General features: G+C 39.4%; 3 protein-coding genes across 19 annotated transcripts in view; 1 reads left to right on the top strand and 2 right to left on the bottom strand.

Annotated features, from left to right (window-relative positions):
- LOC146365910 (uncharacterized) overlaps window positions 1-2,264 on the top strand; it is a 34,056-nt gene extending 31,792 nt beyond the window's left edge. For 6 of the 16 annotated variants that reach the window (XM_084914105.1, XM_084914101.1, XM_084914106.1 and 3 more), the window contains one exon: window positions 60-2,246. In XM_084914105.1, the coding sequence (XP_084770231.1) occupies window positions 60-145 (86 nt within the window). In that variant the 3' untranslated portion in view covers window positions 146-2,246. Of the gene's footprint in view, window positions 1-59 lie in introns of all 16 variants that reach the window. The other 10 variants (XM_084914094.1, XM_084914098.1, XM_084914093.1 and 7 more) reach the window with 4 other exon arrangements.
- A 1,842-nt stretch (window positions 2,265-4,106) lies between these two features.
- On the bottom strand, window positions 4,107-5,235 carry fabp7a (fatty acid binding protein 7, brain, a). Its single transcript, XM_084914111.1, has 4 exons — window positions 5,105-5,235; window positions 4,797-4,969; window positions 4,592-4,693; window positions 4,107-4,360 (listed from the first exon to the last, which is right to left on the bottom strand). The coding sequence occupies exons 1-4, from the start codon at window positions 5,175-5,177 to the stop codon at window positions 4,310-4,312; spliced, it is 399 nt and encodes a 132-aa protein (XP_084770237.1). The 5' UTR covers window positions 5,178-5,235; the 3' UTR covers window positions 4,107-4,309.
- A 1,297-nt stretch (window positions 5,236-6,532) lies between these two features.
- usp40 (ubiquitin specific peptidase 40) lies at window positions 6,533-20,811 on the bottom strand. Of its 2 annotated transcripts, none has more exons than XM_084914108.1 (31): window positions 20,107-20,811; window positions 19,934-20,001; window positions 19,736-19,849; window positions 16,906-17,070; window positions 16,651-16,797; window positions 16,348-16,491; window positions 16,132-16,260; window positions 14,954-15,070; window positions 14,740-14,847; window positions 14,437-14,637; window positions 14,137-14,275; window positions 13,840-13,921; window positions 13,483-13,654; window positions 13,321-13,405; window positions 13,165-13,235; window positions 12,679-13,088; window positions 12,442-12,595; window positions 12,292-12,352; window positions 11,534-11,587; window positions 11,209-11,297; window positions 10,955-11,041; window positions 10,842-10,878; window positions 10,655-10,719; window positions 9,930-10,004; window positions 9,621-9,836; window positions 9,411-9,529; window positions 9,227-9,292; window positions 8,865-9,075; window positions 8,629-8,724; window positions 8,458-8,552; window positions 6,533-8,287 (listed from the first exon to the last, which is right to left on the bottom strand). In XM_084914108.1, exons 1-31 carry the CDS (start codon window positions 20,300-20,302, stop codon window positions 8,185-8,187), a joined length of 3,876 nt encoding a protein of 1,291 aa, XP_084770234.1. In that variant the 5' UTR covers window positions 20,303-20,811; the 3' UTR covers window positions 6,533-8,184. The 2 variants fall into 2 exon arrangements, with proteins under 2 accessions (XP_084770234.1, XP_084770235.1); XM_084914109.1 differs by having other exon boundaries at window positions 14,137-14,272.
- Between the last annotated feature and the right edge of the window lie 357 nt (window positions 20,812-21,168).

The raw sequence follows: 21,168 nt of genomic DNA, 5'->3' as shown, positions 1-21,168 counted from the left end.
CCAAATGCTAAAGGAAAGGGAAGGAACATACTGTTCTTCACTGTTTTATCTCTTTACAGATGAGCTGCCCTACTTCCAGTGTTTCTTTGTGGATGAGGACGAGGCCCAGTTTCCGTTTTACGCCTTCTCGCCGCTGCAGATTTGACACGTCAGTCTGTGGTCTGACATTTACAATTTAGCCAAATTACCGATAAGGACGAGGTCACCTCACACCCTGTACTGTTGAAACACGGGTGATGCTGTTCGCCTTCAGCAGAAATCCCTGCACAGCAGAAGACGACGGGTTATGAGATGGACCGTTATTTTTCTCTTTCCAGAATTGGTTGAGCTCTCATACCAAATACATGCAGTCAGTGTCATTCCTTTTCTTTTCTTTTCTTTTTTTTTTTTTTTAAGTAATAACTTCTTTTGCATATTTTAAATAGAGCAATTTACTATTTCACTTCTATGGATTCAAACCCTTTAATATATTTACAGCTTACTTTATTTTCTCATAAAAGGTCCAGAAAATGGTGCAGTATTTTTAAAGTAGCTACAAAGTGTAGAGTAGTTTACACTGTGAGGTTAACAGGGTACAAAACTGCCACAGTTGCTACTCCAAGACAGACCTTCTTAGCCCACATTTACTTGAACAGTGGTTTGCGTTGTAATTGTACATCTCTGTGGCGTCTTTCTTGATCATGTTGCTCATCCCACCCTTTATAACACTTGTTCATGATTCATTCTCAGTTTCCTATTGTTCTTCCCAAATGGGGACACAACAGATATCATATCATTACTGAATGACTTTTTTACCTTTTATTTTTGTTTTATGCATCAAAAGGAATGACCATGCACTGTATATGAGAGCTCCCAATCTTGCTACCTGAAACATTTAAAGTCTTATCAAACTGTACCATCTGGATATCTGCACCAGCTCCTTGTTATTATATTGGTGCTAGTAAGAGGCATTGCCTAAACTCTCAGAATGAGGATTGAGTTCAGTTTTTTTTTTTTTTTGTTCCTTTCAATCTATCAAAAACATTAGCAAATCAAGTGTCAGATTTATTCTGCAAATTCCTTGATTGACCAAAATCACACTGTAGCTGACTTTGGTCACTGCTGTTGCACTGTGTGCACACAGTAGAAGCTAACGTACTGTAGAAACCTATTGAGCAGGTTCCTTTAAACAAGAATGCAATCAATATTGCCTAAATATGCTATGGCAACATTAAGATAATATTAATGACAACTGTATAATGATATCTCAGATTCATGCTGCTAAAATGCAGCATAATCCAAACAGGAGTTCTGTTATCTGAATATGCTTTACTTGATAATGTCTGATGAACACAAAAGCAATGTTGGCTGAGTCTAATGTCAAATTTTACATTGTTGATTGCACCGGCACACCGTGTGATCACATTATAAGTCGCTGCAGAAGGTGTCACATGTTTGGACAGGTGATCTCAGATGTAAAACATTTCTCAGTCTGCTTTTAGCAGCTGCGTATGGCTACATTGTTGCATTTGCTCCATATGTTGCACAGAGAGCAGTTTTTTACATCCTGTGTCGCTAATCCTGAAGTTTATATGTAAATCTGCTTATCTTTTAAAATGATACCAGTGCACACTTTGTCAGTCTAGGAATAATGAAAGCTCACACTCTGCAGCTCTCAGTGAGCTCAGAGTTTAATAGCAATTCATCAGTGTGACTGATGAAGTTTCGGACACTTTTTACAAAACAATTTTGATTATTGTCATTATTATTATTTATGGTACCAAAAGATAAATAAACTTGTTTAAACTGTATATTAATGACTCACGTTTACCAGGTGAACATGTGCAATACTTAGATCAGCGATCAAAGCGCATTATGTTAGTCTAATAGTCTTTTAATGAAGTATGCATGATGTGTGTGCCTTTGTTTTATGCTCTTATATTTTTATTTGGTTCCCTAATAGTGTGAACACTTGAAGACAGGAATCAGTGAATTTGATGATGTGTGTCAGTGTCACTGTATGGTGTCGCTGACATCATACACACTGTGTTAAAATGCTCTTGATGTAAATAGTTAAATATACAGAAAAACTGATTGTTTTATCCCTGATTCATTATTCCTGAAGCGGCTCTTCATCTGCAGTAAAAACCACAACGTGTATCATTTGTCACTTAATCCCTTGTGAACAGAACAATTTGGCATTAAAACATAGCAATGCAAGTGTTTTGACTTTTCTTTAAACATACCAACATTTCTAACACAAAAATGGGCTGACGTCGTTTTTATACTGTATACTTTATGTTTAATGCATGAAGGGTTTTTTTTGTGAAAGTATTTCAGTATTTCACCTCAAATCGAGATAAGTATAAAGAAAGGTGTCTGTTGTGCAGTAGGGGTCATCTCTGGGAGCAATTTTATTTTTTCCTGTAAGAAACTAGGAGTCATTTCAGGATTGGGCAACTGTATCTGACATGTAGGAGAGAAAGGAAAGGTCCAGAAAAACAACCAAGCAGAGATCAAATTCACCGGGAGACTAAACGCACGAGCAATGAAAAGCATTAGCGAGACGGGACATCGTGGTGTTTCTTTTCATTGTTGTGCTGCTGATACTCACATGTACTTCCCTGTTAAACCCACTGATCCTGGCGTGATGAATTCCCTGCAGGACTGACCATGTGATTTCAGAGAGTTGATGGCAAAACATTGTCATCAGGCTAATCCCCAACCTAACCTCTAACCTGATTATAGATGTTTTTAGCATCAGCAGTAAAGAAAAAGTGTAGTTTTAATCCATTTGCATAAAACAAGTGTTAATCTACTTAAACTTATTAATAAAAACTGACTTTTCACCTGAATTTCAATGATTATTAATATTAAATGTAGTGAAATTTGATTAAAACCCATTAATACAAGGCTAACCTTTATGTTATTAAGCCTCACAAATTATATTTATTACCTCAGGGTCTTGCCTGTGTTCTCAATGGTAGCTACACCCCTGATGAGTGTGTTTAAGTGAAAGATTGTAGCAGTTAGACAACTGAACCAAAGAGGATATACAGTAGATGGTCAGGTCTTTATACTCTATTTCCCTAATAAGGCCAGGCAGGGGTTACTACAGGTCAGCTTACACCACTGACACAGATTCCTCACAAAGAGGAAACTCCCGCTGCTCTCCCAGGCAGAGTACAGCAAACACTGCAGACAGAAGACGCTTAACTATTATCTATCTTTGTTTCTGCTACACAGAATGCGATAAGTTCCCTTTTCTATGTGATTATGCCACTGTGAAATATTGAGAAAGTAACTCCCCATGAGCTTGTCTTCTCACTGCATGCAGCCTAAATGCTTTTCAGTGTTGTATAACTGGAGCATAAAGACAGACTTTAAATTAATTCATCTGGCCACTGCTAAATGAGTTCCACTCCAGTTACCACAGCTTCTTTGTGTTACGGCCTATTCAAAGGTGGCCAGAAACTGAACAGCGTGTGTGTTGAGATGAGAAGAATGGCCACTTGTAGTCAGTGTTCAGTAGGCTGGACACAGCACAGAGCTGAAAAAGGGAGGCTTTAGCATCTTAAAATGTAGGAACTAAAACAGTGTTAAATAATATTTATATTAGAGATATAAAAACCCACAGCTGGACAAAGGTTTGCTGGCAAACTCTAACACTAGAGTGACCATTGCATCCAAACTGTCTACATCCTGCGTGGTGTCCTGTCTTATCATCACGCCAGTGGCAGCATTTAGTCACGGTTGGTCCGCACAGCATCGAATGATGCTTCTACGTAATGACACCACAACTTTAACCGGATTATCTTGAGGCGAGTGACATCACCACCCCCACCCTCCCCCTAGCTCCTCGCCATCTCTGACCATCTGGGGGTTACTAAAGGGCATTCACACAGCAAGTTCAATGGTCAGACTGGCTGCTGGTGCTGCATGGTCGGCTCCAGCCTGCACCGTCACCCTGCAGCTGTCACCTGTAACAGACTCTGACAGGGACCGGACTGTTCCCACGATTGAAGCAGACATATATGAGCAGAAATGTGGAACTGCATTCAAAGGAAAAATGCCGTAAATAAAAGTGAGTAGTCTGTCCTGTTTCTGATGAACCTTTGAGACGTTGAGAAAGTTTAGCCCAGAAGTTTATTTTCCCTTTTGTTGAGGCCTTCACAAAAGATCTTACAAAATATTTATCTCATGTTCAAACAAGTGCAAATCACAGCAAAATGTCAAAACACTTTTTTTACTTAAAAAAAAGAATAATAATAAGGAAAACAACATTTCCTGATAGCTGGAATGATTTGCTCTTTCAAGTAGATGTTGAAAATTAGGCTTTCTCATACGTGCGGACAGCCTGGACTCCTTCAAAGGTTAACGTCTGGAGGCAGAAGAAAAAAGAAAATCTGTTTTAGACAGACTGGCAGTTAACATTAGCATCTGATTATTCAGCAAGTATTTCAGTCTGTTGCGGTCATATGTTATGAGTTGCTGCATATATGCAAAGACAAGGTGAGGCTGGTTTACAAATAAACCAGCCTCCCTGCAGAACAAGATGCTTTCAAAGGCCTCTTAAAAACTGATGTAATCCCAGCAGAACAGGCGGTCTTACCATCACCATCTTCCCATCCTTGATTTCTCTGACAAACTTGGTCTCTTTGCCATCCCACTTCTGCACATGCACAAATTTATCTCCATCCATGGAGAAGGTCGACTACGAGCAGAAAAAAAAGAACTTTTTTTTATTTTTATTTTTTATTTAGGACCAGCAGAAGGAAATCATCAGGGATCACACCCTCAAGTTTTACTCATCTTACTTTGACATGCCGGTCATCAGGCGTGGTCTCATCAAACTCCTCTCCCAGCTTGGCAGAGAGCTCAGTGTTCCTGAAGGTGCTCTGAGTTTTCACCACCACCTTGTCTCCATCCTGGCTGATCACTACAGTTGGTTTGGTGACATTACCCACTTGTCTTGTGGCAAAGCCAACGCCTGTCAAAATAAAAGTTTAAATAAAGTTTAAATAAAATAAAAGTTTAAAATAAAAGTTTAAATATTTAATAAATGTTAAAAAAAAAAAAAAAAAAAAAATCACGGTAACTGTACAACAGGCGTTTTTTTGCTCACCGAGTGCCTTCATGTAGTCATCAAAGTTCTGGCTGTCGACCAGTTTCCATGTAGCGCAGAAAGCCTCAACCATTTTTGCAGATGTTGCTGGTCCACTTCTGTGTCACACTGTCAGAGTGTCTCTAATTTCCGTGGATTAAATCCTGGAGCCGCAGAAGCGGGCCCGCCCCTCTGATGAATACGATAACGGAGAGTGGTTACGTAAGCAGTGGCGCGAAATCCTGATTGGATTTTCCCGAACACTTGAAGACTGTGATTGGTCAAAATGGAACACGCTCTTAATGTCTCGGTGTTAAAGGTGGGACGCTCAAAAACTCCTGCAAGGGCCGCAGGGTTGGCCACAGCGGGTAGCTTGGCTAATATAGCGGATTTTTACAGAAACTACAAAGAGATTTGAACCAGGGACTCTCAGATGTTGAAATATATATAAATATAATAATTTCCCATTTCAGCTGCTCCCTTTTGTCATAGCAGATCATCGACCTCCATCCCTATCCTATCCTCCTTTATCATACCAACCCTCTTTATAGTCTGCATCCATGAGCCTTCTCTGCTGCTATTCAAAATCCTCTGTCCAGAATATGCACTATTTATGTAAATATGTCGTAAAATGTGAGAACATGTAGAAAAGAAAATGTTATTACATAAAGACAAACTGTAGATATTGCATGGACAGAAATAAAGAACCAGACCGGCATCGGCGGTTTTGTAGTGAACTGTGAATGAGTACTTTGGTTGTTGTTCATATCCGTCTTTTTGTGCCTAGCGGCTGAGGCTGCAGGTATTTAAATACCTCAACTTTTTAGATTTTGGTTTATAACTGAATTTAGTTTAAAAACAATTAGACATAATCTCCCACACCCTATGGTGATGATGACCCTGCAATAGCTACTTGTTGTAAAAGTCACAGGATCCTCAAAGCACTAGGGTTTATCCTTTGTTATCCCACTGGATAAATCCATAGGAATTATTCTGCAGGACACATACCTACAGTGTAAAGCATGGACTTAGCATCCAGATCGGAAAAAAGAAGCCAATGTCGATGTACCTTAAACCTGCCCTTCTATCTGAAGGCCACCAGATGGTGATAGATTTGCTTGTAAAAAGAACCAGCTTTCTGACTTAACGTCTGTAAACACTTTCCCGCTAATTTTATCAAGTGTGTCACTCATTTTGGGACATAATAAATGAAAAACAAAGTGTATTTAATAAATATTATTTATACCATGTTTCAAAAATGGAGAATTATCTGGTTAATCCTAATTAATTAGTATGAAATCCTAATTATACTCAGTGGCCCTTTAATGTTTGCGCCAGATGTAAGATTTACTAAATATTTTTAGAAAGGAATCCATAAGAATCAGTTTTAAACTAACAGATTACTGATGTAATAGTAGTTATTTGTCATTAACATGACATGACTGGTAATTATGATTGTATACCTTTATTGTTCATAAAATACTTTCTGCAAATACAGTCCGACATGAGTACAAACAGTTGTCCACTGTTACAATACAGTAGATTAGTCCTTATCAATGACACCAAAGATGTAATCATTAACACTAGTAAACGATACCACATTATACAAAAAGAAGTCCATCTATTGCTGAGTATATTGTAGAACAGTTTTATGTATCTGCTTCAAATAATTTCTTTTTAAAAAGAACAAAAACATTTCTACTTGAAAAATCTTGGCGCCCGTCAAGGCCAGATTAATGAACGAAGCAGCTTAGAAAATCTTTTGTATGAAAATTAAATCCCCATCATATTTCTTTCAACAATGTAATTATTTGTCGCTTCTTTCGAATAACTTATCTAAAGAGTCATTTTTTAAATTCCCTGAAGTTCACAAATAGTGCATGCAACTAAAACAATTAATGTTCCACAAAGACGCTTCATGGGTCTTTACTTCTACACACTCAAGAAGAACAGTTCAGCAGTATGTGTTTCTGCTCTATACAGCTAATCTGAATGTGAAATAAAAAGGTAAAAGGAAGATCATCCTACTTTAATCTTCACCTACAAAAGTCTGGATAATGTTTCAATTATTATTTATTTTCCCATTATACTTAATTAGATGTATCATGTCACACTCAGTATTAAGGGCACAGAGTCAAAAATTTCACCAATGCATTATTGTCTAAATACTTAATGGTACTTTACAGTAATGGAGGAAATAAAAGGAAATAAAACTATGAAAACCAGAAAAAGAAATGACAGGGCAGAAGAGGTAGAGAGAGAGAGGCAGCGTGAGGTAGGGAGGACAGAGCAGCACTAAGGCTTCTCCACATTAAGGCCTGTCTCTCCTCTCCCTTATCAACCTAAAATCAATACAGCGGCTGATCCAGAGAAACATTTTTGCTCGTGCTGCACAGTGACAGGTTAGTTATAAAAAGTAGTCACTTTCTATACAACAGGTTCCCTATTAAAGAACATTAGGACATATTGAAGGCAATTGCCTACTACACTGGCTGGTCACTCAGAACAATTTATTGAAGAATACCAGAATATTGATCACTGGCATGTGGCTTGGGTATAAATTTTGACCTGTACTGGCTCATAATTAACAGGAGTTCCAGTAAGCACATGTGTCAGTTCATAACTGCCAGTCCTGAGTGGACAAAACACTCAACAATTTGCCTTTGAGAAACTAAGAGTGTCAGAATATAAAATATGATCCGCACACCAAAAAAAAAAAAAAAAAAAAAAAAAAAACAGAAAGCAGACTGATTTATCATATTTTGAAAGTCTGTAGAGGGAGGAATCGAGACAAATATGGATAATCCATTCAAAACAGAAATGTTGCATAGGAACGATGCAAATCAAAGTTAGTTATAACAAAACAGCAAATCAAAGTGCCAAAAATAAATTCCTTCTCTTTGTCCGTCAGAAAGTTGAGAAGTAGGAAGCGGTTTAGAGCTTGATTTAAGAGATTTGTGGAGAAAGTCAGTATGCAAACAGTACTCGAAAAACAAATGGCACAAGACTGATGTCAGATGTCCGAATTGCAATGTGGCATCTCACAGTGTGTGCATGTAGTGTCACAGTTCATTGTGATCTATACAAATGGAAGAAGGACGCTATCTGAATTCCCTAACACTGATTGAGAGTGCCACCTCTGGTTTCCTGGATTTGGTCTGTCCAGCTTTCTTAAGTGATTCACCAGCGCCTGCAGCCTGCCCTCTGAAAGTAAGCAAGAGTCACAAATAACATGAAACATAACAAACACCAATGGGCACAGTCTTTATGGATTGCATCATTGCTGTAAAATGACTGAGTGAAAACACTAATATTAATTTCTCATTAAATAAGAAGCATTTTCCCTGCTGTTACATGTATCCAAGGGCTCTCACCCTTTCCTGCGTTCCTCAGCCTCCTCTCTGAGCCTCTGCTGGCCCTGCTCGTCTTCCAGAGTGATAAAGTTCCTGTTGTTGTCAATCAAAAGATTCTGAAAAAAAGTATGGAAAACAGACTGAGTGTCTCTGAAACCAAAGCAGAACAGAGTTTATTAAACAGGCATTTACCTTGATGCCAATTGTGTCACCATCTTTGAGGTGGAACGGTGTTCCCAGGAGTGATTCTGTTTTTTTCTTCTTCTTCTTTTTGGAGACCTGTTGGGTCTAAGAGTTAAAGACAAACTACTTAGTGAAGGCCAAATCTAATTTCATGCACAAAATAGTGCATGCAAGAGAGTGCAAGTATATACAGTATCACCCCCAACCAGGTTCCTACTCAAGAACCTTCCCTCATCTAATCGTACCCAGTTGGAGATTTCCTCCCAGATGTGTTTGTCTGGCTGGTGTTTGGCCAACAGCAGAGAGTCTGGAGAGAGGCCATAGCGTGCAGCCAGACAAGTGCGTAAAGAGCGAGGCGAGGAATCATGGGTCGCATTCCAAACCAGTTCCTCTGAAGGGTAGTAAGACCTCTCTCCTGGTATTCCCATTTTAACATAGAGCAGCACGTCTTTTGGCCTTGTGAATAGGAAACAGTTAAAGAAGGAAAGATATTTAAAAATGTTACTAAAAATCAAAAATGTGCGCAATAGACACACTTCATAATGAATTATTTAGATATTACATTGGGTTAGGTTTTGTAAGAAAAGAGCTGTAACACAATACTTACCCAAGATCTTCCTCTTTCAGTAGTGTCTGCACACAAAGGTCTGCACCACTGGTCAGCTTCATCTTCCTGAAGAAGGAGAAACCAAAAGGATAATAAGAAGGAATCACTCAGTGACCTTCATCTGTCAATAACAAAAAACAATCCTCTGACCATTAATGTACGAATGAGAGCACAGCATTCAGACCTGAGTGTGGCTTGCGGTCCTCTGAGGATTCGGGCTAGCTTCCGTCCCTCCAGCTGCCAAACACGCATGAATCCAGTGGTGGGCACACACACTTCCTGAAGGGCAGGCAGCGTCAAAACCTAAAAGCAAAGTGAGCATGTATTTCATCTGAAAATAGCTAACTAACAGCTACAAGAGACAGTCAGCACATACACAACCAAAACAGTTCACCTGAGTTTTGAGGTCCTCCAGAGTGGCCTCATCTGATATCTCTATCTGCCCCACACGTCTGAGCTCTGCAGCGTTTCCATTACATAAAGGAGGTAACTGATTGTGTGTTGTTCCTGCAGGCATCTGCCCGTCAGCAGGCCCGTTCTCTGTGTGATTAAAATATCTTTCCATGTTTTTTGGATGCCAGTACAGCCATATAGATATCTTTAGGAAACCCTGATGGAAAAAACAAGACATAAAAATGCTAAAGCACTACATAAAGCTATAACACATCATTAATCCACAATTACATTCAAAACACTGAAGTACCTTCGAAGGCAAATTTCCTTCTGTGACAACTAATGTCTCTCCATTGCTGATTTTCAGCTCTGACAGAGAAGCATCCTGAGAATCAAAGGCCATAAAGATTTATTAGTCATGTGCACTGGAACATATGTGGGTAACTTCTACTGAGTAGATGATATCAGAGTAATAATGAAACTATTTTACTGTCACTTAAACTAATTGCAACATTTAAACAGTGAATTAATTAAGAAATTGTCTTCTTCTTGGTGCTCTACCTATCTCTAGCATCTTTCTCTGTCACACCAACCCCCTGCATTTGGATGGTTGACCTCAAGTATTTAAAATATGTGCATATTCACTGTTAAACATGTCTCCCTTTCATTCACATGCATGTATTCTCTATCTTGCTTCTACTAACCTCCATTCCTCTTCTATCTAGTGCATGCCTCCACCTGACCAGTTCCCTACCCTCACTACAGATCACAATGTTATCTGCAAACATCACAGACCGTGGAGACTTCCTGTCCACCATCATCACAAATAAGAATTAGTCAATTAACCCTCAAAAAACAAACAAATTAAAAATTAAAAAAAACTCGGGGGAAACTAGGAAAATGAAAATGAAATGCCACTTGTTGATCACAGACCTACATTCTTTAATTCGGTACTTGGAAACTATGTAAACAAAAACAAAAGGTAAGCAGTATTGTATTGTATTGACTTATTACAATAGTTCTCCACTTATTTACCTCATCCATAAGTGGCTCTCCGACCTCCTCACACCAATCAAGCCTCCTCAAGTGCCAACATGTGCCTAAAAACACATTTATAAATAATGAGATCATCTTTGTGAGAAGGAATGCCAAATTCACAAATGCTGAGGCTAAAGCAAATGCAAACATACATTAGGAAAACCAAAGTAAAAAAGTGTTTTACCATCAAGTCCAACTGCGTCCAGCATTGTTTTTAGACACTGCAAAGAAAATATTACACATTTTTATTCAGTGCAGAAAATTTTATGAGCATGATGTGCAGTTTTATTTCCTTACCTCTTTAACAGTGCTAGTCTTCTCCACAATTATGTCCATCTCCATGCCAGCAGAGGGAGCTGCACCCACAGTAAAGTGCAAGAAAAGCTGCAAAGCAAAGTGTAAATTTCTAAACTTCAAACAAGCTTTTTAAATGTGCCATGATTTGTTTTTGTCGCTTTAAATTGCAGGTCTTGATTAAAGGTTCTGCAACTTTGTTCAGTGCAGCTGCAAGTAAAAGAGACGTCATTGAAGACTTCAAATAAAAGACACACCTGCGATGCCTTGGGGCTAGTACCCGGACAGAGAGTCAGTGTGGTCATGAGTCGCACCCCTGCATCCCGAACGCTCGACTCCTCACACACTGTCAGGCAAACGAGAATAGGACGACACAAGTGCGATTCATAAACGTGTTTTAAGATTTCAAAGGCACATGATGAGAAGAAAATTAAAAGCAGGGGGGAGTACCGCTTCAACTTTTTAATAAGGGAAAACTGTAAAGGAAAGCAAATCTAAATATTTTGGCAAAATGAGGGGGATTTCCAACTCTAAGTGATCTGCACTATTAAAATTACCCTGAGGTAACAAATGACACAGTACCTGGAGGAAGGAGTTTCCCTGTGCAGTCAGACTGCCTCAAACAGTACTCTGCACCTGGTCAGTGAAGCAGGAAAAATGGCCAGCTTAGGAGCGTAAATTTAAAAACCTTACACAAAAATACACTCTGTAGCTGCCTGAATAGAAACTTGGAGGAAAAAAAAACATGTGTTACGTTTTGTGTACTAAAAAAAAAAAAAAAAAAAAAACCAGCAGCTCTAACTCAGCTATAAGTAATATATCCAACATTAATGCTAATAATTACACCTGTGCTTTTCCTGCTTTGAAAAAACCCCAAAACTTGTCTGTTGGTTACATAGCTGTTAAATTAAAGATATAAAAAGGTAAAAAAAAAAAAAAAAACACAACAACAACAACATAAAAACCTGTGTTAAGTTTCTAACTGTGTAACAAAAAGACTCGATTTGACTTCAAAGTGCCACTACATAGGATAATAACAGCATCAGGTGCAATGACTCCAGACATGCTCGCAAAAGTATGGGCCCAGTTTGAATATTGTATGGACATTTGCCATGAGTCTGGAGGGGGACATATTGAGCACTTGTTAACATAAGTTTTGTATCTAAAACTATATTCAGGCATGTATTTTAAAGGTTCCTGCAAACTTCTAACTCCATTATTTTTAACAAAAATATGGCTATTTGAAATTTGAGCATTCTTTTTGATAAACCCTGTACTTTTAATATGAAGTATTGATGTGCTTGTGTAGTGCTGCAGTTTTCCATAAGTATGCATCTTGCCTGGGGTTTGATCCTGTAACTGCAGCTCCTCTATGGCCCTCAGTTTCACCTCAGACAGCAGCTGTGGGAAAGAAAAATCAAGTAATTTTAGATATCTCTTAAATAAAAAGATATAAAGGAAGTAGAGAGAGCCACAAACAAACTACTGACCATATTTCCTGTGGCTGGAACCTTGATTTTCTTAAAATTCTCCTCTTCCCTGTTCCCTTCACCTCCTTTCGCAATAGGCCGGAACTCCACCTGGAGCCAGCGGCAGTCAGACGGTGTAGTCACAGTGACAACATCTCCATTTCGAGTGAAGATGCTAAAGACAGTTGGGAAGAAGGTTTTAAAACAAACACATAAAGAAAACCTTCCATAATGCTTAGCACATGATAGGAAACTTACCTGCTGTCAAATGACTGTGGCTCCAGCACCAACAGTGCATCTCCATCTTTCAGCGACAGCTCCTTCAGTGTCCGCTGCATGTCGTCAGGGGGGAAAACTCTCCATCCACTTGACCCTCCACCTTCTCCTGCCTCCTCTTCCCTTTTTTTGCCTCCCTTATGTTCTTGGCACAGCAGGCTTTCCTTTGGTTCCCCGAGTGAGTCCCTCACCTCCCCAAGAGTCACACCACCAGCAAACCCTCTTGCCTCCCTCTTGAGCCCTGGACCACCATTTTCAAAACCTTTTCTGTTCTCCTCACTCTCCACATCTTCCTCCACCTCTTTATCCACATCATCACCTAAAAAGGGACGCACCACAGTCAGCAGGACAGGCTCCCACTCAGCCCCAGTCAAGACAGATGCACCACACACCTGAAAAGATCATAAAAACATTTTAGATGCCAGTTATCGACCAACAAAGCAGGTGATGAATCATGCCTCTCCTCACCTCTCTGCCATTCCACACAAACAGCTCTGTGTTTGTGCAGATGCCTGCACTGTACAGGGAAACACTGTCATCTGTACAGAAAGAAAACAGAGTGTAGTTACAAAATAAATAAATCACTACCTTCTATCTATTTAAGCCTTTATTTAAGGTTCTAACCTGTGAGAGTATTGTAGAGGTGTAAACCTGCTGGAAGACTCTTGGCCACAGTCAGAGCCATATCTCCCTCCCAGAATTCCTGCATCTAAACAAACAATTTATTGTTATTGTCACCTTCAGGACTACGACATAGAACAGCTGTTGATTTCAGAGGTACAATACCTGATAGATAGCTAATCGCAGGTCTCCCACAGTCTTTCTACGGTCAAAACTCAGAGCAGTGCTGCCGCTTGGTTTGTTCCTGACTGGTTGCAGAGCTCCATTTTCTAGCCTATAAGAGGGAGCCAGGTGCAGACGCAGCTCCAGTGTGTTATTAGTGGCTTCAAACTCTTCACTGCAACAAAAGCAAAGAAACTCCTATGAATAACTTGCATAAGTAGCTCAGATTTCTCATTTTTTCTATTTGTTGTTTGGTTTAAATTTAAGATACAGCTGGACTGTCATGATTGTGAGTCAGATACTAAACAGCTTCAGGTGACCTGATGAGAGTATCATGTATAAATTTATTCATTTCTATACCGCATCTGCTGCAGTCTGATATTCTCCTCCTGAGCCATCTGGATGAGGTGAGAAGGAACTTTATATTGGGGATTGTTTAGAGCTGGAAAAGAAAGCATAAAACAATTAGCTATTCTTTTTATTATGACTTTTATTACTACTTGTATCTAGTCATTTAGATTAAATCAACAATTAACTGATCCTTATATTAACAAGAACCCTCTGAACTCTAACTTCACCTCTCCCCTATTTCCTTCCCCTGTCGAACTAAGCGGATATAATCTTTCCATTACAAATGCAAAACATGGTATTCATTACCTTCACTGGGCCTGTGCAGCTGTGTTTTTCTGTAAAACAGCATGTAGGCGCTCTCTTTGCCCTGGAACTGCTTCTCTATGTCCGACTCCCTGATGGAGGTCACAGTTGAGTCATTGAGGTCAAACCAGTGGCTACCCTGCTGACAGACAGGAGGATGCTCCGTGAGAAAACAGGCATCAAAGTAATCACAAGATGTCTACCAGGAATCTGAAGAAAAACAAACTTGAGACTTCAAAAGACTTGAGACTGGACTGTAATTTAAACCCTGCATTCCTGATACAAAGCTTGTTGCTTGAGTACCTCTGGTTCCGGTTCTGGCTTCTGGTTTAGTGCAAGCTGTGGCTCAGAAGCTCCCGAGACTGGAGCTGGTGAAGGATCAGAGTTTGAGGTAAGCTCTGCGGGGCTGGGGAGCTCAGTCGCTGGGCTTGGTGGGTTTGCCTTAAGCGCCACTCGAGTGCCATTGGACACCATCATGAAAACATCATTGTGCGACTGCAGGAACTAAATTATAAAAGACCAAGCATTGCAACAGGATTCAGGATTTGCATGCACACAAAATGATAGAAGCTTAGTTACATAGTCAAAACCTAAAACTAATGATACCTTGCAAATGGGTCCATACTGTTTTCTGAACTTTTTGTTCCATGATGAACCAATCTTATCCAAGAGTTTCTGGCCCAACTGGTCCAGCAGGACACTCTTTGATGACTCCTAGTGGACAGCAAAGACACAGCATTTTATTCATTATTCATCAGCATCTCAATGCTGGTCAAAACACAAAAAATGAAAATGAGAATTACGATTTTTCATGCAGTACCTGGGCAATAATAGTGGTGACGATGGACAAAGGGTCATCTTCTTGAAGTTTTGGCTCCAACACTTCCTTAAACTCCACTTTAGCTTTCTTTTGAGTTTTAGGTTTGCAGTCTTCCTCCTGACAATGAGAAGCTTTTCTTAATTTGCTGATAATAGTACACAAAGAAAATCAATGTGTATCTCATTCTAAAATATTATTGCAAGTACGGGCAGTTAGTATACTGTCAGTGGAAAAAGAAAGTACACCCTGATCTCCAGATCTTAAAATTAGGCAACCTGAGATGAATAATAACATGTGACATTTTATCGGTGTCATTATTAAGAGGGTAAGTAGCAGCAAGGTCCTCATAATCAAATGCACCTGATTAAATGATTACAGAAATGTAACCACCTCTATAAAAGCAGAAGTTTTTACAATTGGTGCCTAAACAATTTCCAGACAATCTGAAGCCCATAATTCTACAGTGAGAAAGATTATTCTCGAGTGGAAAACATTCAAAACAGCTGCCAATCTTCCCAGGAATGGACACCCCAGCAAACTTAACTCAGGGTCAGACCCTGCAATGCTCAGAGAAACTGCAGAAAACCCAAGAGTTACATCTCAGACTCTAAAGGCCTCAGTTAGTGTGTTAAATGCTTAAGCTCATCGCAGTAGAATTTTAAAAAAGACTGAGCAAGTACAGCTTGTTTTGGAAGGGTTGCCAAGAAAAAGACGCTTGTTTCTAAAAAGAACAACACAGGTTAGGTTTGCAAAAATGCATTTGAACAAAAGAAAGAAATCAAAGTGTTGCAATGGCCCTGTCAAAATACAGACCTCAACCTGACTGAAATGTTGTGATAGGATTTCAAGAGAGCTGTGCCATAATGACTGCCAACATGAGTGGGCCAAAATTCCTCCACAATGATGTGAGAGACTGATAAAGTCAACTGCTTCTAAATTGCTTCTAAATGTTGTTCTACAAGCCACTGAATCATGGGGTGTACTTAGTATGCATTTTGGCTTACTTGCTGTTAAATAAATAATGACACATTAATAATATATGATGTGTTGCTGTTCATCTGAGGTTGTAGTTACCTCAGACTTGTTAAGGACCAGATCATTTTGATCGTGTTCTGATATGTAAAAACCTTTGAATTAACCGAGGGTGTACTTTCTTTTGGCTCATCTCTTTTTCTCACCGGTGGCTCCCATCGACCAAGTTTATCCACATCCTTGATGTAAACATGGTAGTGGCCACCATAGCAGCCACCCTTATGGATGATGACAGAGAAGAGCTCATAGGAGTAATCAGAGTCATCTCCATCAGCCTGTGGGAGGGGGAAAATATAACAGTAAGAGCCATTTTAATGCAGCAAAGTATGTTTCATAAGCTAAATTTCAAATTTCCCAAGTACCTGTTCACAAAAGGGTCGTAGGTTGATGGTGAGGGGGAAGCTGTAACGTCCTGTTTCCTTGTATCGCTCACATTTAGCAAAGTCAAAGCTGAATCTCAGTAAAGACATAGTCATGAATGGAGGGAGTTTCCTTAGTTTAGCAGACTGGATAATAAGAATGGTGAGAAAGAACAAATTACATATTGTTAATGTAAATCAAGTGGAAGAAATCATTGTAATGTCGAGCATGGTAAAAAAGTACAAATGTTTACTGCATTGTATTCTTCACTGCTGTATTTACGCTGTCTGAAAATTGGCACTGACCTTGGCAGCAGTGACCAGTCTGTCACACTGTGCACAGCGGTACAGGTTATTGCCCTCAAACAGCTCTTCTGCCACAAACATGTTCCACAAAGCGTCTTCCAGACTAGGCAGACCACAAACACACACTGTCAGGTCCAGGAAGTCCTCCTGAACAAGACAAACAAATTAGGTTCATTGATTATTGTTCTCTTTGCATTTAAGACGCATTTTATTGCATCGTGTTCTGTAATGTCATGAGTTTGGGTTTGCACACACCTGTCTCTGGCTGACATTTCCACACTCCTTGCAGACGATACTGTTGACAATGGTTCCATGGTAGAGACGGTGAATAAATGTACTGCCACTGGTGCCCACAAGAGAGTGCTCCAATGCACTGAACAAAATCCTGTTCAGCTCCTGCACATCATGCTGATTTGTTCCCTTAAAAAAAACAACAACATGACAACAGAAAAAGAATCAATTTAGGAACAAACAAAAAAAAAAAAATGTGCCACAGATCCAATACTACCCATAAATAAATAAATAAGATTCAATCCAGCCTTAGTAAAAACTCTTAGCAGATTCAGTGTTTACACTTCTGCCCCCTGCCTTATATATTTATTACATTTACTTGTATTATTGTTGATGCTAATTTATTTTTTTCAATATAATGTGGCACAAGTAACCCTGGGTTTTTGTGAGATGATGCTGAGAAATGAAAAGAAAAACAATGGGATGCTTGCTCATTAAGTTTTAAGGCAATCTGTTTCATGTCGTTTTCAACACAACATAAATACGTTGCTTGTCTCTGCAGCGTCCTCAGCTGTAATGCTACTCTGCTGCAGACAGTGACCAGTGCTGTAAACACTAATATCACAAGTTTCTGTGTAAAAACTATGGATGACATCATTTCTAAATTATTTCTGCATTATGGTTTGTAAATTGAAAAAATACCAAAACATCAGTGACAATAAAAGAATAATAATGTTAATTTATATGTCTGTTGGACCCTACAGGTACATTTAAATCTTTATGACTTCAACATATACAGTATATTTTAAACTGCACTAAAACTGTAGTAAGTAAGGACGATAGCAAGTCACTCTTTATTTTAAATCAGTAAATAACACACAGCAACTTTTTTTTCCAACATTTTTACTCGAATACGCGAATGATCTCTCCAGCACGTCATATTTCAAAGGTTTTAGAGCACTGCTTCAAGTTTAAACATATCACAGAATGTACAGTTTTCACTTGAACATGTGGTTTGCATGCCCTGTGGCAAATTCTGTTTCTTTCTGTTCTTTCTTACTGTATTAATTTTGCTTGTAGGCAGCTGAACAGGCTCCAGACAAAATGGAATTCCAGTCGTGGGCTGATAAAAGTTAGTGTGTCTAAAATCTAGTTTCTGTTAACTGTCACACGTACACAGAATTAGATTGTTAGGTCCACAAAAGTGGAAAAACAAGAGGCAAAGTTGAATCTGAGGACAGCGAAGCTACAGCACAGACTGAGTAGTATTTCTATGGAGGCAAATGGTGGTGTTTATATTGTCCAATTATGAAATATTGATGTAAGATTATCCTTAAATTTGCAATTGATTCTGGAGTTTAACTTCAGTAAGTATTTCCTATCAGACTGATGTCAGACAGCTAGCTGCCCAGCAACTACAGACAGGGTTAGGGTTAAGTAAAATCTGCATTCAATTAAGATCCACGGCTTCCCTTCCAGTAAATATATACCACTTTATTAGGTACATGTTTTTAGTACCAGGTTGGACCTACTTTTGCCTTAAGAACTGCCTTAATTCTTCACACCACTGATTTAACGAGTTGCTGGATATATTCCTCCGACATTCTGGACCACATTGAGATGATGGCAACACACAGTTCCTGCAGATATGCTGGCTGTGCATCCATGATAAAAATCTCCTGTTCCACCACATCCCAAAGGTGATCTATTTGATCTATAGATCTGGTGACTGTGGGGGTCATTTGAGTACAGTGCACTCACTACCATGTTCAAAAAAACAGTTTGAAATGATTTTAGCTTATTGACATGGCACGTAATCCTGCCAGAAGCAGCCATTAGACGATGGGTACACTGCTGTCATAAAGATATGGACATGATTATTAACAATACTCAGATAGGCTGTGGTGTTTAAACAACGCTCAGTTGGTACTAAGGAACCCAAAAGAAAGGATCAAAAGTGTGCCAAGTATCCTCCACACCACCAGAAGCCTGAACCATTGATACACGACACTAAAGGACAGTTATTACTTTTAACAGTACTTCGAGCTAACCCAAAGTGTGACATAAACAATTAGGTAGTAAATAAACAACACTATAACAGATGTTTTTAGCTGATTAGAAGATCCTTTTGAGATCACATAACTACTTTTATTGTTTGCATGGGTGATGCCCGGAAACTTTCGTTATATTCTCAAACAGGCCTTTGGTTCCTTGTTAAGTTTCCCTGTTCCGTGTACTCGTGGTGGTTCCAGGTAGGATTTATGTAAACAAAGAGCTAACTATGTGCCATGAGCTACATAAATGTGAATTGTGTAATTATGTCTTTACTGACTGTACCAAGTAATAAGTATGAAAAACAGCCCACTTCCTGTAACTGTAGAGACACCGAAGAAGAATTTTGGATCAAAGAAAAAAAAAAACTGTGCCAAAGCATTCTTTTGTCAGTTTATATGTTTTGATGATTCATTGTCCTGGTGCATCGACCAACATCTCCTGAGATCATGCACCGCCCTATCCTGACAGTCTCCTGTAAAAGGTATTGATCTACCATTGTTTCCTCAACTTACTGCAAGGCATCCGGGCCTTGAAGTAGCACAGCAGCCCCAAACAATGAGTCCCAGAAATGTGTTGGAAGAACACGTCTTGCCTCCACTGTGAGGAATCATTCAGCGTGTTCAATAAAGACATGAAAAGTACAAGCTTTGGTCTGTTATAGGTTTACTCTCTTACAACTGTGGTTGCCTGTTCTCTAGTAATTGACATTACTGGTGGGTAAATCCATCACTTAAATTAGACATGTAAATCAAGCCTCTCTTTCTCCTCCTCCTCCATGAAGCAAATAAAGTGCACATACCTCACTGCTGTTCCAGCCAAAGCTGTCAGTAAGGCTGGCAGTGGAAGCACTCTGCTGGTCCACTAGCAACAGATGGGCAAAGAGCCTCTGAAGCTCCAATGGGATCACTCTGACCTGAGAAGAAGAAGAGCAAACCTCATTAACTTTTAAAAAAAGACCCATGGAGACTGCACCTACATTAACCATGCATACACATACTTTAGCCTCTGGTTTGTCTTTGTCTTCCAGGGATCCTAATTCGTCTGGCACCAAACTGAACAGCTCCTCTGCAAACACACACACCACAAAATAAATATGTTAAACAAAAAAGAAGCAAAAACTGTCCCCTTATTATTATGAGCTGTACTGGAGGGAGGATCACTTGTCCTCACCTCTGAACTCGGGGGTGAAGAGCAGGGTCTGGAGCAGAGAGTTCAGATAGCAGGTCCCTCCCTGGTTTTTGATGCCGCACAGATTGCTTCTTCCTCGAGGTGGAGGTGGCTCATCTCCCATCTTTGAAACTCTTCCCTTGGAGGAAGTCGAAGAGAAGCCTTCCTCTTCCTCCTCCTCAAATAGATTCCCAAACATGCTGCGTTAGGGGGTTTGTTTGGTTATTACTCCGTTGTGTCTCGCTTATGCTGGGGTTCAGCCTTGCAGTAAATCGTGTGTTAGCACTCCGACGTGCCCTCTTGCTATCTCATCTTGGTTTTGCCGAGTTCTCTGTTGACAATGGCCGGACTGACTCTGAAGTAAGAAGACTTTACGGGACTAAACATTGCGGCTAGTACCGGATGAAATTTGCAGTCGTTTGGGTAGCTCAGCACGCTAGCAAAGCACCGACACCAACGAGCAGCTGACAGCTCAGCGAAAATTGAAAAGAAAAAAAAATCACACTGTCGGGAACTGTGTCACAACGACTGGGAAAACAACGTCGCCTTAATGAAACTCTAACAGTTTTTATTATTTAACTTTTACTCAGAATCCCTACCAAAATAAGCCATTTCTTCTTCTGTTTGTCGTAAAGCAGAAAACAAACGAAACGTAAATAAAAATACCGTCGTTGAACAGTGAGCAGCCATGTTTCTTCCTGACCGAGAATGAAATGATGCATTATGGTTCTTGTAGTACCAAGCTTGGTTAATGCGCATACAACAGTGAAAGTAACTGAAGCTCTTTTCCATAATTAACCAGTTTAATTTCTGTGATTTTATGTAATTTTATGATACAGGTATGGATAAACCCCACGTTTCATATCTACGTTTTGATTACAGCAAAATAATTTTGTGTAAAAACTACAATTCCGGCAAGTCTATGCTTTGAGGTTAAGAATGTATTATGTGATTTGTAGTCTTTTATAGACCAACATCTTGTGAGTGTCAGAGCTCAATGGGTAATTATTTGTCTAAGGAAAACTGTACCAAATAAATGATTAGCTACACAAAAAACTGCAATAA

Source organism: Perissodus microlepis, chromosome 19, assembly GCF_051167445.1.
Source record: "Perissodus microlepis isolate ML-2025 ecotype Zambia chromosome 19, ASM5116744v1, whole genome shotgun sequence".
Classification (NCBI taxonomy): Eukaryota; Metazoa; Chordata; class Actinopteri; order Cichliformes; family Cichlidae; genus Perissodus; species Perissodus microlepis.
The sequence above is the reverse complement of the archived record's forward strand: the minus strand, read 5'-3'. Positions and strand labels throughout refer to the sequence as shown.

Excerpts from the sequence above, each read along its gene's own strand:
- fabp7a (XM_084914111.1), bottom strand. The coding sequence starts at position 5,177 with ATGGTTGAGGCTTTCTGCGCTACATGGAAACTGGTCGACAGCCAGAAC. Across the intron at positions 4,970-5,104 it reads TGACTACATGAAGGCACTCG|GCGTTGGCTTTGCCACAAGA; the intron begins GTGAGCAAAAAA and ends TTATTTTGACAG. Across the intron at positions 4,361-4,591 it reads AGGATGGGAAGATGGTGATG|ACGTTAACCTTTGAAGGAGT; the intron begins GTAAGACCGCCT and ends TTCTGCCTCCAG.
- usp40 (XM_084914108.1), bottom strand. The coding sequence starts at position 20,302 with ATGTTTGGGAATCTATTTGAGGAGGAGGAAGAGGAAGGCTTCTCTTCG. Across the intron at positions 12,353-12,441 it reads TTCCAGCCACAGGAAATATG|CTGCTGTCTGAGGTGAAACT; the intron begins GTCAGTAGTTTG and ends TCTTTCCCACAG. Across the intron at positions 10,005-10,654 it reads GAGAGCCACTTATGGATGAG|GATGCTTCTCTGTCAGAGCT; the intron begins GTAAATAAGTGG and ends TTTGATTCTCAG.